Source organism: Desmodus rotundus, chromosome 10 (genome assembly GCF_022682495.2).
Source record: "Desmodus rotundus isolate HL8 chromosome 10, HLdesRot8A.1, whole genome shotgun sequence".
Classification (NCBI taxonomy): Eukaryota; Metazoa; Chordata; class Mammalia; order Chiroptera; family Phyllostomidae; genus Desmodus; species Desmodus rotundus.
In genome coordinates this window covers 102,066,819-102,085,578 of record NC_071396.1, presented here as the reverse complement: position 1 = coordinate 102,085,578, position 18,760 = coordinate 102,066,819, and the positions used below count along the sequence as shown (strand labels likewise).

The following is an 18,760-nucleotide window of genomic DNA, read 5'->3' as shown; positions in this document are numbered from 1 at the left end:
CCAAACTGCCCTGGTTTAAATCAGGGTGAAGATGAACTACACCTCACCAGAGGAACCTTGTCCAGAAAGGCACCGCAAAAACTAAACAGCACATGCATGTACACAAGCAAAGCCCACACGCGATCCCTTTCATTCTACCGACCGCCGGACAGACCCAGCAGCAATGGCCTCTGTCTTGGCTTCCGTTACTCTCTAGGTTAAAGCAATGCTTCCCCACCAGGAGTGCTTAGAGCTAGTCTTCCGGAGCCGGGTTTAACTAAGTGCACTCCAAACATACACTGCTTTTCATCAACCTCCAATGAAAACATACAGTCTGCTAGGTATGGATGTCTACTTCGCTAAGAGGTTTGTAAGGTGACTCTCCTCTATAGCAACCCAAGTATCTTCGGGTGTGACAGTCTGCAGCACACCCAGGGCGTGAGCTGACGTGCACCCGTATTTCACACGCTTTGGAAAAACAACCCTGCCTGTTGGTTTCATCGGGCAGTCTACTTGAAGAGCCTGTTAAAACCTTCCACTTGTTTTCTTTCACAGGCTAATTCAGGGAGACAAAACAAAATACAAAAGTCAACAATTTGTTGTTAATATTCTACAAAGGCATTCCCTGATTTTTCCGAAGGGCAACCTAACAGCCTGAAACCTCCCATAAAAAGCAACCACCACAGATATGTGAAATCATCCAAACAGCCCTGCCTGATTTTTCACTGGGAGAAGCTGAAAAAGGAAGACAGATGCCACTTGTCTTTAGTAATACAATGTGTGTGAGCTACAGAGGACCAGCAACATGGCCATCAAGTAATGAACTGTCTCCATCATCCCTTGTTATTCCCCATCCAGCCCCAAATAACCCTCCAGCAATGAATGTGCAGGAGTGAACCCAGTCATATTCTCTCTCTCTCTCTCTCTCTCTCACACACACACACACACACACACACAACACACACACACACACATTCTCCTTATATTCCATCCTGTACTTTCACACTAGACACAAGATCTTTGGTATTAACTTATCTAGACAAAAGTGGCCAGATGCACTCTGGGTAGGTTCTGACCCTGGCTGTACATGGAAACAAAGTCCAAACAACAGTGATGGGCAGGATTTATTTATCCAGTTGCATTTCCCAAAACACTGGTAAATTTGTTTTTCAGGGAACTGTTAAAAATAATCATGTAATTTTTTTTAAAGACCTAAGATGAAATGCAACTCTCTTCATCCTCCACTAATACCTCAAGCTCTTGGTTTAGAAATGTCTGCACCTCAGCACCTCTCAAAAAGCTCAGTGCATGCTCTCTACGACTCCTAATTAAATGGAGAAGTATAGAATGAAAGAGAAAGCTACTCAAAGTGCAAAAGAGCGGGGGAGAGAAGTGCCTGGGCCATTGAAACAATGCTGTACTTTCCACCAATCCCCAGGCACCTGCACAAACACGCTAAGTTATTTTACACAAGCACAGCATGGACAAAATAATCAAAAATGCAAATCACACATTATCTGCATTGTGATCATTCTTTGATAAAATACCACAGCAAGCTTTCCCTAGTACCATCGAGGGGGTGGTCACACCCTCCCCCTCCAGGTCGCCTATTCCATTACACACTTCCATAGCACACACACACACCGTACCAGAGTACAAAAGCTGGTGGTGAGGGAGAAGCCATAACGTGGGTCATGTCCCAGATAATGGCCTCTTCATTAACCCCGCCCCCATCTCCAGAGACAGGGGGGACCTCAGAAAAGAAACAACGGAGAGGAAGAAAGAGAAATACAGAAATCCTTGAATATCCAGGCATCAGCTCTTCATGAAATGCACAACTAGGATAGGAAATACCTCCCCGCTGAGTAATGCTTTGTGAGTTGTAAATTCACCTCTCGAAAGGGGCGCCAGACCTGAGCGCGTACCCCGCCAGATGGCAAACCCCTCCTACCTGCTCCATCCATCCAGCCTGCCTGTCACGCTGCGCCAGCGACAGGCCTCCCACCCCCCTTTTTGGCAGAGCAGGACGCCAATGAGAGCCGAGCGTGGCTGAGCGAGAGAGGGCTAAGCAGTGATTTAGCAGGAACGGTTCAAAAAAGGGGAGTGGGAAACCGCGAGGAGAGGGTGAGGGTGAAAACAAAGCCCTTTCCCGGGAAACCGACAGCCTTCGCGGCGTGGCTTATTTAATTTGCCTTATTAATAAAAAGGATTGATTGAGCTTTCATCTCTCCACCCATCCCAAAGGTGCGAGGCTTTGATCCTTGCGAGGAAAAAAATGGCAGGGCTTGCAAGCTCCCTCCAAGTTTCCAGGAGCACCTGCCGCCATCCCAGACCCCCTTCCTCCACCCAAAAGACCCCAAAATCCACTCTCCAGGCTCTAGACCCTGCAAGAAAAAGACACACGCCAGCTCCACACGTTCACCCAGTCCCCCGTGACAAGCACACACACGCATCAGACCACTTGCTGACATAATCGTTGTAAAGAAAGTTCAAGGGAGAGACAATTCAGTTTCCTCGGGGTGCGGGTCTGCAGCCCCCACCCCAACGTGACCCACATCATGGACTCCCAGGCTGCAGGAGCGAAAGGCGGAAAGTTGCCCAACAGCCTGGGGAGACGCGGCTCCCAGAGCAGGAACTCGCAGGCAGAGGCGCACGCGCTTCCTCCCACCTAAAGGTGGAAAGCGGCGAGTGAACCCGGGCTCCAAGGGCATCGCACTGCTTTATTTACAAACAATGCGCTCGGCTGGGGGAGGGGGCGCAGGCGCCCAGCCGAAGGCCCCGAGCACCCCCCCCACCCCCCCACACACCGGACTCAGCTCGGGGAAGCTCCGGCGTTTGGGGTTCCCTTGCAGGCACAGGAAAGCGCACCCCCGGGGTCGCCCCAGTCCCCACCCCCTGGCGGCGCCAGGCAGGAACTCCCCAGGGAGTCCCGGGAGGGAAGGGAGAGCCGCTAACCTCGTCTTCCGAAAGTCCGTAGACGGGCTCCCCGAGCCCGGTCGCCATGGAGCCGGCGCCCCGCTCGGGTCGAGGCACTCCTAGGCAGCTGGGCTGCGGCGCGAACGGCCGAGTCTGCGCCCCTCCTCCGGGTCTGGCCGGCCCGTGCCCGGCCCTGCGCCCCGCGGCAGGTGAGGTAGCCTGATCCGGCGCCCCGCTGTTGCGGGCGCTGCTTCCTCCCGGAAGGCTGCGGGTGCAGATTGGCGGTCCGGAGCGCGCAGTGGACGGCGGCAGCGGCGCGGCGCGGAGCCGAGCCTGCCGGGCTTTCCCTCCCCGCGGCCCACGCCTCGCGCCTCCCTCGCTGCCCTGCCGCTCTCCGCCCGGCGCGGAGCCCGCTCTCAGCTCCCGGGAACCCGGCTGCCCGCCCCCTCGCTCGCTATCACCCGGCCCGCTCTCCCCGCCCCCTCCCCGCCTCCGCCCTCCCAGCGCCGGGAGGGGACCCTCCCCGCCTCGCCGGGGCGGGCACATGCGCCCCCCAAGCCAATCACTGGCCGGGCTGGGCGGCAGGCCGCAGGCTGCGGAGGTGGAGGAGTTCTGCCCCCACGCCCACCCCACCCCGGGCCTCCGGAGTCGCTCCCCTGGGCTCGCGGGGCTCACCCTGCAGAGGGGCGGGTCTGCTGGGGAGTGTCCACGCGTGCAGAGCCCTCCGGCCCTCCGAGCTGCCCCACCCTCTTCTCTCGCTTTCCCTCTGCTTTGGGGAGGGGGCGGGCTGTGCATTTGGGGACGCAGAAGGCATTTTCCACAAGAAACACGCAACACTCAGTCTGAGCCTGTTCCCCATGGTCTTCTATCGGGAGCCTTGAGCTCGCTGTAACTGTTCAAGGGGGATACGTGGCATTTCTAGACCCCTTTAAATTGCGGGCAACCTCAGCGAGCGAGACTTGGCGGCGGCGGCTCCCCGGAGTGGGGCCGCCTGGCCCAGCCGCGATCCGGGAAGAGGCTGCCCCGGTGTGGCCGGGAGTCGCCACTGCCTGTGTCAACCTTCCAGCGAACAAAACCAACACAGCGCCCGCGCCGAGTGCACGCCCACCCACTCGAAAAAGGCAGCGTGGTTCTCTGAATAAAAGGCAGCTTATCTGTGAGCCGCAAGGGGAAGTAGCAAGCTCAAGTTTAGGGTTAATCTCCGCATACACAAAGCATGAACACATCTTATTTGCCACCGTAGGCTTCACTCCACATCCTAACTGGCGTTTCTCTAGCGAGCAGTGAGTTCATTTAATCCTTCAGATTTATGGGGATGCCAGAGACCACTTTAAACACGTGAAAGAAATTCGTCACTCGACTGGTTCAGGAAGTCTTTCTTCCACTAAGATGTGAAGTGCAGTTTTGAGCACAAGAACACAAGCCGAACATGTCATTTGACTTGGAGAAGAGAACATCGAAGTGCCTACTTGGGTATTAACAGGATGCGTTTGGGATTTTCACTCAAGTCAGTTTCTTAAGAAAGGAGAACTCACGTGATGTAAAGAATCCTCGTGGCGGACCCCAGCTACTTTGCACAAGATCTGCGCTATGCCCTCCTGGGTTGTCTGCCAACGAAGAGGGGCACGCCCGTCCTAATTTAAGCTCTGCTTGGCTTTCCTACAACGTTACTGCGGCTTAAAACATGTGCCATGTAAGAGGTTTCCTTTCAAGACTCAGTCCCATGCAGTCAACACCCTACTCAGAAACCTTCTGCAAATCATGAGCCGGTAAATCAACAGTACTTAGATGCCACAAAAGCCCAACTGAGAAAAAAAACCATCTTTACTGAGAGCATTTCAAAGGACTGGCCTGTGTTCCTTCTTCCTGGCCAAAAAGAAATCACTGCTTCTAAACCCTGCACAGCCAGGCCTTTGTCAAGCTTTGTACAATTTATAATGTGGGGAGAAAGCAATCGCTCTTTAAATTTCTCTAAAAGAAAATTACAGTTTCTCATTACACAGGATACTGCTCCTACACCTGGAGGTGCAGAGTTCCAGGCTTTCCTTTGGGGGGAGGCCATGTGACCTGGGGACTGTAGAGGGGTGTGGGCTTCCTCTCTCTCTCCCTCTGCATCATTACTGCTCCCACACGCCTACCACAGCAGTCTGCACCTGCCTGCACTTGGGGGGCATGTCCTTGGCTTTCCGGGAGGGATGATTATGAGAAACAACGCTGTGAAACTTGGCATCTCTCATTTATTGTAGGGGTGTTTGTATCATTTGCGACCCATGACATCATTTACAGGCCCCTGTTAAGGAGACTCACAGAAGACATGTATTTCAGACCTGTGAGAAAAGCTCGCTTGCTTCCAAGGAACTGATAAGCTTTTGCATAGGGATGACAAGAATTATTTCAATGGATTGTGTTTTTCTGTTTATTCTGGTCCAGGAAACTCAGGACCAATTTTATGGCCTTAAGCCATACAAGAACCCACACACACAAAAACATCCCATGTGGAATTATGTGCCAGCTTTCTCCCAGTGCAATGTTCTCTACCCCGGATGCACATTGTTATCATCTGGGGAGCTTTACAGTGACCAAGGGCCTGCTTGCTAGCATAAGAGACTACGATTTCATTGGTTCAGGGCAGGGACGCATGCGTCAGTAATTTCAGGGGCTTCCCCGGTGACACGGACATGCACGTGAAGCTGAGATGGCAGCCTTGGCCAGCGGTCCCCAAACTTTGCTGCACGTAGGAAAACCTGGGGATCTTTAAAACTGCTGCTCTCTGCCCGCCACCCCCCTCCATACACTCTGCTTTAATTGGCACAAGGGTTCCACGTGGGCATCAGGAGTTTTACAAGCTCTACAGGTAATTCTAATGCACGGCAACATTAAGGGGTCTCTGGTCAAGACTTATATTCTTACTCTTTACATATTTTCCATGATCCTGATTTTTTTCTTAATGTTTTTTAACTTAGAGGAAGTTACAGATGATACACATACTCAAATCCTTTGTGGAATGAGGTAGGATGTAAACAAATACACTTAATACAACGATGACTGTGGATGAGTTTACCCACCCTCTCCCACTCTGCAGTCTCAGATCCGTAATCCAGGCTCTTGGGGGAGGGCAGTGAGGACAACGCCTTGAGAGCAACCATTCAGCAGTCTTACCCAAGGCAAAGTCCTTCTATCCTCCACTCAGTTTCGCATCCACCCAACGATTAAGCGGAGCCTAGTTTGTAGATCCTTCTCTAGAATTCGCTCTGTTTGTTCCCTTTGGAGGCCGCTCCTAACATCTTAGATTTGATACTGTGGGTGTTTGGTAAATGCTCTTCACTGGGACCATCAAAAATGAAAAATTAGCAAGAACAATTTTAAAGTCCAAGGGGTAATCACAAATGGGCAACATTTTAATGCTAAGCCTCTTTGCAAAGGATGGAGTTGGCTCAGCAAGCCATATTTTAGTCAAGCCAGAGAAGTACCCAAAGATCAATAATCCAGATTTTGTCACATATTTGCCTGTTTCATATAGATAACACTTGACTTTTCTCTTCAATTTTTGGTAATTTGTGTCCTTTAAAACAGCGGTTCCCAGCCTTTTTGGCATCAGGGACTGGTTTTATGGAAGACAATTTTTCCATGGATGGGGGTGGGGGATGAGAGGGGATGATTTAGGAATAATTCAAGTGCATTACCTTCAAGCTCACCTCCCGGTTATACGGCCCGGTTCCTAACAGGCCACGGACCAGTACCGGTCTGAGGCCCAGAGGTTGGAGACCTCTGCTTTGAAAAGAAAGCTTGAGAAACAGACATTCTGAAGATGGCCATGTATCTGTTAAAACTGGTGTCATCTTGAAACTTAGCAGCATCCACTGTCATATAGAGAAATCTCACAAATTGAAGGCGTTTGTGATTATATAAGGAAATAAACCATACTTCAAACTTTTGACAAGTATAGAGGTGGGTAGCAAAGAACGACTTGTAAATAGCTCATCTTTTTGTATTAAAATAGCTGAGCTCTTTAAGAAGCACATTTGGAACACAAATGTCATTGTAGCACACTCTAAATATTGTCTGAGAGGGAGGTACATGATTCCTATTTTTTTAGTTTTTATTTATTCATTGTTTAGAGAGAGGGGAAGGTTGGGAGAAAGAGGGAGAGAAACATCAGTGTGAAAGAGAAACATTGATCGGTTGCTTCTGGGAGGCACCCTGACCAGGGGACCAAACCTGCAACCCAGGCATGTGCCCTGACCAGGAATCGCACTGGCGACCTTATGCTTTGCAGGAAGACGCCCAACCAACTGAGCCACACCACTCAGGGCTATGATTCCTTTTTTTTTCCAATCGGACAAATTCCCTGCCTTTTAACTGGCTTCATTAGCTATTTACTTCTAAAAGAAAAGTCATTAGTATTTCTAGAACACCTGGATTTGCTTCCACGTGTTTACTGTATGTTTTTTTCTTTTTATTGGGTTGTGCTGCTGTTGTTCTTTGTTTTCTTGCAGAATTTGTTCCTCTCTCCTGGTTGGGGTGTCCATCACTGCACATCTCTTCTTTCACTGTGTACCTTTGATGCTCTACATCTATGCCAAACTAAACAGATCAGAAGTTAGTATCGTAACCCCCCGTCGGAACAGTACAGGAGGTTTAAAACACTGTTCCTGATCAACTGTTTCCATGGCATTATTTCCACGACATTCTAGTTTCATTCTGTCCTCTTTTACACCACCAAATTAGATATTACTTTTATAGTATACGATTTTTTTTAGCTTCACATTATGATTCGTGGTCTTGTTTCTAAGGATTCCTTGTTGCTTCCCAGACATTCCTTCAGATCACGTTTCTGCTTCCTGAGGGACAGCCTCTTGAATTCCCTTAGTAAAGGTCCATTGGTGATAAACTCTCCATGTTTGTTTATCAGAAGATATCTACCCCATCCATGCAAGAGGGTGAAAATTATATATTACAGGCAGGCTCAGATCTGTTGTGGAATGTGGAAAGACGTCAATAAATGTTCTTAATGTGAGTAGTGTCACTGATTTTCCCTCCCCTTGCCATCCGAAGTCTTAGGTTTGTAAAATCCATTTATTTGGGGGTTTTAGGGGGACAAGACAACCCTTAGGAAAGACTGTGCAATAGTCTTATCTAAGATAAAATGGTTGGCTTGTTCTCAGCACTTGGAAGATGCAACGCCTCTGATTTCTGGCTGCTGTTGTTGATGATGAGTGGGCAGTCTTTGCCTGAGGGTTGTTCCTTTGGAGCTCATTTGCCTTCTCTCTAATTGCGTTTTGTCCTGGGTATTCCAGACTTTCTGCAGTTTGTCTACATGTGGCTTTCTTTTGACTTATCCTGTCTAATGTACTTTGTGCTTTCTCTACGTGTGGATTTTAATCTTTGATTATTTATGAAAAATGTTCAGCTCTCATCTCTCAAAAAACTGCCCTTTCTCCATTCCCTATATGTATATATTAATCATATGGAGACCTTCTCCTTCTATTATCAGTATCTCTTAACCTCTTTACCATATCCCACCTCCTTGTCTGTCTGTGCTGCATTGTGGGTGATCTCTTCCGGGCTGTCTTCTGCTCTGCTGAAGAACTATTTCATCGAGTCTAATCATCTATGTAAGCCATCAATTGAGTTTTTATTCAACAGTATTTTTCATATCTAAAAGTTCCATTTCACTTTTTTTACATCAGCCTCATCATTGTTCTTTAAAAAATTAGGGTTGATTACAGTTGACATTCAATATTACAATAATTTCCGGCATATAGCATAGTGGTTAGCCATTTATATAATATACAAAGTAAGTCTAGTGCCCACCTGGCACCACAAATAGCCGTTACGGTATTATTGACTGTATTCCCTGTGCTGTGCTTCACATCCCTGTGACTACTTTGTAACTGCCCATTCATATGCACTTCTTAGTTCCTTTCCCACCCTGCCCATCTGACAATCATCGGTTTGTCCTCTGTGTCCAGCCTTATCATTCCTGCTAGTTTCTTATTTTGTGTTTCCAAATTTTGTTTCTTTAAGCATTTTATAATGAACAATTTTATAGTTTGCTAATTCTAGTATCTAAAAGTTTGGAATGTGTCTTCCATTGTTTCTGCTGAGTGTTGCTTATAGGGACTTCATTCCGTGTGTTTGTTATGAATTCATTTGGTTGTGATTTAATTTGGTTCATCTTAGCCTAGGAAAATCCCAAGTGGATTTGTATTTGCTTCTGCTAAGAACGAGCCACTACCACCCAGGAACCATGTCAGCCCTATTCGAGAGTCCAGGTTTTGTCAAATTAACTAAAGAGTCTGGTGGCTTTGGCTAGAAATAAATGATAAAAATTTATTCAAGGGTCTTAGAGTTTTCAAACTGAGAACACAGCTAGACAAAAACCCGGAAGTGTTCCAAAGAAGAAAGAAAAGTTAAGAGTTCTTATAGTACACAAACTACATTCCTAAGAAGTTTTAGTCCTGCATTCTGAGCCCTAGGATTGGTCTAAGATAGTTATCAGTCCGGTGCCAGCAGTCTAGGGGGGGAGTGGCAGGTGGTCTGGATGCTGGAGTCCTTGGGGGAGCCTGGGGGGATGGGGGCGGGAGGCTGTGACCAGAGAGTTCTCCGGAGGGCTGGTAGACGTCCAGATGCACACCCAGCCATTGACACGGGGCTGCAAACCTCAAAACGTTTATTTCCGGACTAGTTAGAACAAGAATAGAGCCTTTCCTCATGCCCCAACTTTCATACGGTTTTAGCAGCTCGGTTAAAATGTCTGAATTTTACATATTCCCTCTCTTCATTCTTTCCTCTGTTTGATACAGAGTCTCAAGGTCACCACTAGCCCCAAAATTAGTCTCCCCTCACTTTTAGTGCGGATACAGCACTTACTGGCTGCTTACTGCATTGTTCTCTGGCTTCGCTTTTTCGGGGTACGGTCCTGCAAAAGCTGAAACCAGGGGGGTGTGGAGGGGTACGCTCCACTGTCTTATTATTCAGCAAATATTCACTTCCTCACCTCCGCGAGGAGTGAATGCTCCTGCCCAGTGGTGTGGTGTGACTTTGTCAGAGGGCGCACGAGCAGAAGCGGCAGGGTGGCCAGTTCAAAACAGACCCTAAGAGGCTTTGCAAGTCTTTGCCCCCTCGTTTGTGCTCCTGCTTTCTGCTAAGAGAACCTTACACCACAGGTCCCATAATGACATACAAGAAACAGACCTGAACTTGACCTACAACCTGGAGCAGGGTCACCTCACTTACAGTTGCCAACATGCTGTGTGAATGAGAGATAAATACTTATTGTTGTAGCCACTGTGGTTTAGAGATTTGGGCTGCACTTCACAGCCACGGCTGACTACTCCATGGAACCTCTGGGGGTTGATTTCCATTCCTTACTGGAGGCCTAGCAATACATTTAGAAAGTTATGATAGTTCTTAACAGGGAGACCCTTCCAAGTAGCTGGACCACCACTTGCTAGCAGAGAAAGCTCTATGGACCTTATTTACAAAGGAAGCACTTGAAATTGAATATAGTTGGTTTTTTGCCTAAAAGAGGCAGTTGTGTTCTTTTAAATAATGCCTTTACATTCTTATCAATTCCCATTAACTCATTTAGTCAACTTAAAAATCAAACACTAAATTCTTATTTCCTTGAAGTAGACAAGTGTATTATTAATTAGCTTCCTATAGACACTGTAACAAATCACCGCACACTAGGTAGCATAAGACAACAGCAATGTCTTCTCTTACAGTTCTGGAAGCCAGAAGTCTGAAGTCAGCATCACTGGGCTGAAGCCACGGTGTCTCCCTCTAGGCCTCGCCCCAGGCTGCAGAGCAGAGTGGACTCCTGGCCTTTCCAGAATCCAGAGCAGCATTCCCTGCATTCCTCTGCTCAGGACCTCTCCCTCCATCTTCAAAACTGCCCCTCTCTTTGTTGAAGTCCTCATATCACCTTCTTTCTTTCCAGCTGCAGTGGAATCTCCCCCTGCCTCCCTCTTATGAAGACCCTTGTAATTACATTTAGGGCCCACCCCAACCATCCAGGATAATCTCCCCATCTCAAGAGCCTGCATTTATCCACCTGCAAGAACTTCTTGCCATATAAAGCAACGTCCACAGGTTCCAGGGATTGGGACCTGGGTATTTTGCAGGCCATTGTTCAGCCAACCACAAGAAGGACGCTGGTAAACGTCAGTCTATACATTTCTGGATATCACACATGCTTGATTATTTGAGTCCAATTTTCTGGTAGAAAGGGGATTGATTGTTTTTTTCCTCCTCATGTTCCATTTTCGTTTGCTAAAAGCAAAATAAATATGTCCTTCAACTCTATGGTAGAAGTTAAAACATCTGCTTTAATTGATGATTTTGACAAGTTCATCGATCATTTAAAAGTAATAACCATCTAAGTGACCCCAAAAAATCTCTACTTCATTTATTTAGTTTCCAAAAGATCTGCTTCCCCAAAGGTTGGAAAAAGGAACAATGGTTTCACATCCTGGAAATCCTCCTTAATTACCAGTGGCTTCACATTTTATGAGTTAAGCACTTGGCGTAAACCAAACAAACTCACAGCCATAGCAAGGAACAGACACCTATGTTTTTCTCTACAATTTGTACAGTCTCTCACCCTCAGATGGAACCCCCACTGTGACCGCTGCCACCCCTCCCCCCACCTCCACAACTACCTCTTTCTGGTGTTATGAGCTATCCTTTCAGTCTCACTGGTCATGTCATTATTTGAGCCCCAAAACAGGTGTCTCCACCTACTGCTGATTCTGCTCACCAGCATCTCGGGACCATAACCCCGGTGAATGCCCCACAGACTGATCAAGTTGATACTGTGGGTGAGGGTTAGCAGAGGCTCTGCTTTTCCAAGGAGGGCAAGACTTGAGAGAGCAAGACTCAAATACAGGAAGGAAAAAAGCCCATGATTTGACATCATGTTTTGTTGGCAAGATTGTGGAGAAACAAGACTTCCACACCTTGCTGGGGAGAGTGCAAAACGATGCCTATGGAGAAGAATTTGTCCACGTCTAGCAAAGATTACACTGGTACAGTAATCCAGTAATTCCACTTCTAAAACAGCATTGGCAAAATATGAAGTAACATGTGTTATAAATATCAGAAGATTGGAAACGACCTCAGATGTCCATCAATAGAGAAGGGATTAAATCAATTATTAATAAATCCACACAATGAAGTACTAGGTAGTTGTAAAACTGAGGACACTATATGGAGTAATCTCAAGGATATATTGTTCAACTAAAGTTGAAAAATTGCAGAGCCATGTTTACCCTGGGCTACCATTTATATGCAAACAGGAAAACATGCCTGAGTCCAGAAGTACAGATAATATCATCTGGGCTCTGTCTCCTGGCCCTGCTTATCTGGGCTTGGCTTTATTCTGCAGTCTGGTCCTTTTGAGGCAGGATAGTAAAACATTAGGAAAATTCCTTGGCAGGTGGGATGGGGAAACCAGAGACAGATAGCTAAACAAGTCTAATGAATTGCAAGGTCTTATCTTCCCTATCCAAAGACAATTAGGAACAAATGCTTTACACATTCCAGACCATGCTGTGGCAGACCCACCTTGGTCCCGGTTCCTCTTCCTCTTGGTGACATTCTTTGAAGGGGAAGCTGACCAGAGAATGACCCTGACCTTATATGCTCATTTTGATGAATAAGTATATTAAAGGACACATCTGGAAAGCTGATAAATATTCTATTGTGCTCCTCCCCTGAGACCTCCCCTAAAATTCTCGCCTTTAGAAAACAGATAAAAACCCTTAAGACAAAGGACCCAGTGCATGCTCTCCCTGGTGCCTTCCCCACCCCCTTTCCTCAGGTGTGTATCTTCTCATAAATTCTAAAGCACAGGTGGCAAACACAAGACCCACAGGCCGAATCCAGCCCTCCACCTTGTTTTATCCCGCCTAGCACCTTGTTTCTACCCAGCAGTAGTGCCAAGCTCCTTGCCCCTGGTTAAGGAGTAGTTACATGTGTACAGTCCTAAAATTACACTCAGTCCTTTGCAGGCAGCCGCAAGGCGGATGTGGCCCTCAGTGAAAATGAGTTTGACACCCCTGCTCTAAAGTTTCCCAGGAGACTTGCAACCTGGGGAGCAGTAGGCAGCAGCAGCTCATCGTGGGATAACCCCCTAAACCTATCTCCAAGAGCCTCTTTTTGCCTCTGTAACTTGTTTCCTTAGTCCACACAGCCCAGCTGTCTCACTTCTTCTGCCTCCGTGACTCTTTCTAAAGGGCCAAGGCAGCTCTGCCTAGGCTCAGTCCTGTTGCTATGCTCTGGCCTCTTCTACCCTAAGGCCTTCCTTTGTTTCCCTGTCCCCAGCTTTAATAAACATACTCTCAAAATCCCCTGGGCTTGTGTTGTGAAATCTGTCCAGTGGCACTTTGCATATAATGAATGAGACAACTGCTCGCAGCCCAAGCTATTCTGACAAACCAGGGAAGGCCCAGCCCAGCTCACAGGTCTAAGCCTGAGCAAGGGGGAGGAGAGGACAGAGTGGAGCAGTGGGCAGCCCCACCAGGACCATATGGCATGAAGATGGGGAAGTGAAATGTTCCACTAAACACGTAAGGGTAACACATGCCCTGGATAGGCTCAGACCTCTAAGAATGAGATGATGGGAAGAGATGATCTCAAAGTTTGTCCAGATTTCAAAATTCCATGAAACACATGAGACAGAAGGCATTGTGAGATGCCTTCTCTGCAGATATCAGATGGGAGCAACTGTAAGCATCTCTTAAAACTTCATAGAACTCATAGCAATTTATTTCATTAATGTTGAAACTGCACTGTAATTTGCTTCTCGTTTGTCCACTTCACCTACTAGATTGTTCAGGGAATCTGCAGCCTGTTACCTGGAAACAAATCATGAGTTTAGAGAGCGAATTCTGAGCTGTAACAATGAAATGAAAACCCCAGGTCAGCTTTTGGTGTTTTGTTCCACACCCAGAGAACTCTTCCTTTGTTTCCAGGCGGCCATTCGGATGCCTCTGGAATTCTCTGGGGCCAGCCTTACTGGAGATCTGAGAGGAAAGGGTGTGTGTTGCTTATTGGAAGGAGACTAATGACCTCAGAAGCACTTTGGGACAAGCAGAGGGCTTCCACGAGCCATGCACGCCCCGGCTGCCTGCCCAGTCGGAGCGTTCGTTGGCAGAGACGGGCAAAGCATCCATGTGAAAGCAAGGTTTCTGGGCATCCGAAGGCTGTGATGGCTAAGAAGCCCCGATGATCTGAATCTCCCCACCCATTTCATCAGGGAGACTTCAAAGGCCATTCTTACTCTTACAAATTTTTACCAAAAAAAAAAACCCACACAATTTCTCCTTTCTTATTTGTTCTCCTTAAGCCAAACAGCTTTGCACCATGGCTTAGGAAATCTTCTGCTTCCTGTGGTTGAAACTGAGCCTGGGGAACTGGCCTTGTTACCTTTTGATAAATAATTCCAGCAAGCCCTGTGAGCTAATGGGCACTCACTTGGCATGGTCCCCAGGATCTGCTTGGTGAGGCCTCCACTTCAATTAACATAAAACAAACAACACTCCTATGCTTTTATAATAACAGAAATTTCTCATAATCATGTAAACTCACTGTCTTTATAAAGAATCAGAAATGTCTTATAGCATTGACCACCCCATGTTAAAACCACAGCACGTTAAAATAGATCCCACTACATTTTCTCATTTATCATGGAAGTTTGAGTTTAATGCTGTAAAACACCTCTTTGGGGTCTATGTCATTGTTCCCCTTTTCTTCGTTTTAAATTTTTACTTATTGATTTTAGACAGAGAGGAAGGGAGAGGGTAGGGAGAGAGAGAGAGAGAGAGAGAGAGAGAGAGAGAGAGGGAGAGGGAGAGAGGGAGAGAGAGGGAGAGGGAGAGAGAGATCTATTTGTTGACAACTTATGGATGCGTTCATTGGGTGATTCCTATGTGTGCCCTGATTGGGCCTTGAACCTTGGCATAGCAAGACAACATTCTAACCAACTTAGCCACCTGGCCAGGGCTCCCCTTTTCTTGTTGCTGCCACCCACAGCTCCTCCCTCCCTCCACATAGCTACATGGAGTGAAGGCCGGTGCCTGACACCATTATTCTATATATCGCAACTCCTGGGCTAGAATGCACATACGCAAACCTGTCCCATCCAACCTCCTGGGTTCCCTGGTTCTCGTCCTCCTCCTTTCTAATGGCCTTCTCCTCTTCTCCTCAACATCCCAGACCTTGCCAAGTCTCCAAACTGCTCCCCCTCAAAAATCAGTATTTAAACACCAACCCCCTGATCACAGACTCCTCATACCCCAATTTAAAGTCTCATACCACGTTCTTTGACATCATCAAGCCCATTATCCCCTCCACTCCTTTCTAATTCCGAGACGTCTTGATCTTAATATCACCATCCTCCAGGTTTAGCTTAAATTCCAGTCTGTCACTTCAGTCCCTCTCTTGCAATTACTCTCAAACTATTTCTCCCGCTAGTCCTTGCTGCTTCGGCTTTATCCTAGCCTGCATCTGGGCAACTGAGAATCATCAAAGAAAATGAAGAAGCGCAGGAGTTTCCAGCCCCTGTGGATTCAGTTGCCGGTCTCAGCCGTGCTCTCGTACTGCTGACATCCCTTTCGCTCCCTCACTCTCTGTGGATGGCTTTGCATCCTGGTTCTAGGAGAAAACAGAAGCCATCAAAGAGGCCTCCCACCACCAGCACACCTAGAAACATCTCATCCACATCCTCGTCCTGCTCTACCTTCCTTGGCCATTCTCCTGTTATACATCAATCATCCCAAAGGGCCCTGGGTCCCATTTCCTCCCAGTTACCCCCTCTTTTGCCCACTGGGTCCTTTCCTTCAGCATTTAAATCCTCTCCCAACCTTAAAATAATAATAATAATAATAATAATAATAATAATAATAATAATAATAAAGAACAAGCTTTCTCTGGACTTCACATGTCCTCCCAATTATCTCCTTATCTTGGTCCCTCCCGTCACATTAAAGGTCTGCACTTGCTCACACGTTCATTTCCTCACTCCTCCAGGCTAGTTCTCACCCTCACACACCCACTGAAATGTCTTTCATCAACAGCAACAAGGACCTTCTTGCCACTTAAGCCAGAGGATGCCTTTTCGGCTGCATCTGTTCTCTTGTTAGTGTCCCCCACAGAGGTCTCTTTCTGTCCCTGGAAATGTTCCGTCGTGTGTCCTGGGCTCACCAAAACCACAGTCACCTTGTTCCTTTCCACCTTTCTGGCTTCTCCTCTTTAGTTTCCACCATGAGCTCTGTCTCGTCTGTCCAATGAGCTGCCCAGGGCCTCACTGCTGGTCTTTTGTATCTTGCCTTTTATTTTGTCTTCTTTTCTCCTCTGCTTTTAATTACCATCTCTTCCCTGAAGGCTCTGAAATATACGTCTCCATCCCAGGCCTCTCTTCTGAGCTCTAAACCTCGGGGTATGTATACACCCAACTGACCCCATAACCGCCCCTGGTTGTCTCAAATTCAGTGTGTCCTAAGTTGAACCTATCACCTCCCTCCTACTTACCTACTCCCAAAATAAACTCCAGACAGAACAAGTGGTGTGAGCAGAGACACAGCAGTCAGAGTGAGAAAGCTGGATCTAGAAGCTATAAGGGAATCTATGAAGGTGGGTGTGTTGGGAAATGGAAGAGAAAGTGAAGTAAAAGACTTTAAGCAACTACTTCAATAGATATAAGCCCAACCTTTCCTGCCTCCTAATGAGGTTTTGTGAATAAATTAGACGGTATTTCTGAAGACTGAACTGTATTTATAAATTCCAAATACTCAGTAACTTGAGGATGTGATTATTATAATACGTGTCCAACCACATTCCCCCAATGTGATAACGACTTTGTGTAAAAGCTTGACATAGTTGTGTGTCCACGTGAGACTAACTCTTGAAAATGGAGAGTCTCCATCTAGCCTGGAAACAGGAGGGATCAGGTTAAAATGAAGAAAATCTGTAAAATCATGGACACACATCAGAGACAAGCTCAGTCTGTTCATGAAATCCCAGAACACCCAGGTTATAGAACACCCCCTGAAGCTTTGAAGAGGTCATTTTAGACCTTATACCATGGGCAGTAAGCATATGAAATGTAAGCCCAGAAGTGATACAGCCTTAGAATGAAAGTAAACTCAAGAGACTGTTTAGCTAAGTCAGTGGACAACAGATTTAGAGAGGTCTCGTATCATGTATCATCATAGCTAACACTTACTGAGTGCCACCACCTATTGGGGACCTCACTTGGCCATTTAAATTTTTGAAGTGTAAACCACGAGGGCAACAACAATGTCCCACAACATGGCCCCCACCTGCCATTATTACCAACGTGGCCTAGCACGATAATGACCTATTTGTTCTTGACCTTCAGCTCCAGCGTTGTAAAGCTCATTAAATGAATGATTTACCATGTAAGTTATGAATGCTGCAAGTTTAGACAAATCCTCCCTGTCTGTCTCTTAAAGAATAAACATAACCTCCCCATATTTTGCTCCAGGCTCTCCAAGTTCCAAGGTGTGCCTGCAGGTAAATAAATCTTTCCTTCCCACACAAATCCTGTGACTATGTAAGTGGCAGCCTGATTACGTCCTAGATTCATGGCCTCAATAGCCAGTTTTGCTTACCCTACTGAACAGCATCCAGTTCTCTGATGGTTGTGAAAATCTCAAAACAAAATTCATTTCTCGTTTTCTCCAGTTCTGCACAAAGATTCATGGCACTGGAGCTCAGGAGCTGGGAGGAACACCATATCCGAACGAAACGGAACAACACGGATCCAGGCACAGATTCAGACGACACCTTGCATCTCCCTCTTTTTCTTCATTAGGATAGAAGACGATCCTGCCCTGAGCTGAGTCTCATCACTGCTCTTGCTGTACTGTGTTTAAACAAATTTGTGGAACGTGATGCATCGTTTCTATATCGGGACAAATGGGGAGAGTGTTTTTGTTGTGAGTATAAAATCACACCCTGGTAGGTGCCCCAGCCAAAGCGAAATGAATGACTGCATCAGTTAGTGAAACTATTTGATCAAAAAGCACGCAGCTCCCTGAACTACCTGGAAAACAGCACCGATTCCCATTGTTGGGGGGAAGTAGTCGCTGAGAGATGCTGTGGCATTTCTAGGAAACAGAACTTCATTTTTATTTAGTCGACCAAAATAAAGTAAGACTTCCGCATGGAAAACAGTAACAGATGTAATGTATGGGGTCTAGGAGGCGGGAGTAGTCTGAGCCATTTAGGATAAGAGTGCAGGTGGTGGAGCACAGCTAAGCCTGGACGAGCTCTTTTATCTGCTCCCATCCTGGAAATGGACTTGGGAAAACCTTGGAATGAGCCTGTTACCAGCCTTACTTCCACCATAAAAGACTTTGCTGGACCTCTGCCTGTTTAGGACCCATTCAGAGGCAGGCAATTGGAGGACATAGGGAACTGAAATATTTCCATGACAACAGTTTTTTATTAAGACAAGAAAATGCTAGCATTCTTTTTTAAGGCCAGAATGTTCTGAAATAAATAACTGGTCAAAAAGGTTATTCAAGAGTTTTTACCTAAATAATGTTCCAATGATTAGTTATAATTGAAGAGTAATATCCAAGATTCCTGGTTCCTAATTAAATATATAATTTACTCATACTCTATCTTCCATTCTCCCAGCAGGGAGATTGGAATAGCGATTATAATATTAGTAACGACATGTTGGGGTAGTTTTAAGATTAATTAGCTCATGATTGTAAAGTGCATTTTGAAATAGTAAAATAAAAACTATTATAAAATTTTATAATGTCATTATCAGTTTTATAATACACATAAATAAAATCAAATGTACTTTGGCCCACTGTGTCTACAA

The 18,760-nt window shown here is 46.5% G+C and overlaps 1 protein-coding gene across 2 annotated transcripts in view; it reads right to left on the bottom strand.

Annotated features, from left to right (window-relative positions):
• The window catches only part of NEDD4L (NEDD4 like E3 ubiquitin protein ligase), a 292,637-nt gene extending 289,284 nt beyond the window's left edge, over positions 1 to 3,353 (bottom strand). For both annotated transcript variants that reach the window (XM_024580553.3, XM_045187633.2), the window contains exon 1: positions 2,935 to 3,353. In XM_024580553.3, the coding sequence (XP_024436321.1) occupies positions 2,935 to 2,982 (48 nt within the window). In that variant the 5' untranslated portion in view covers positions 2,983 to 3,353. The remainder of the gene's footprint in view (positions 1 to 2,934) is intronic.
• Positions 3,354 to 18,760: the final 15,407 nt, after the last annotated feature.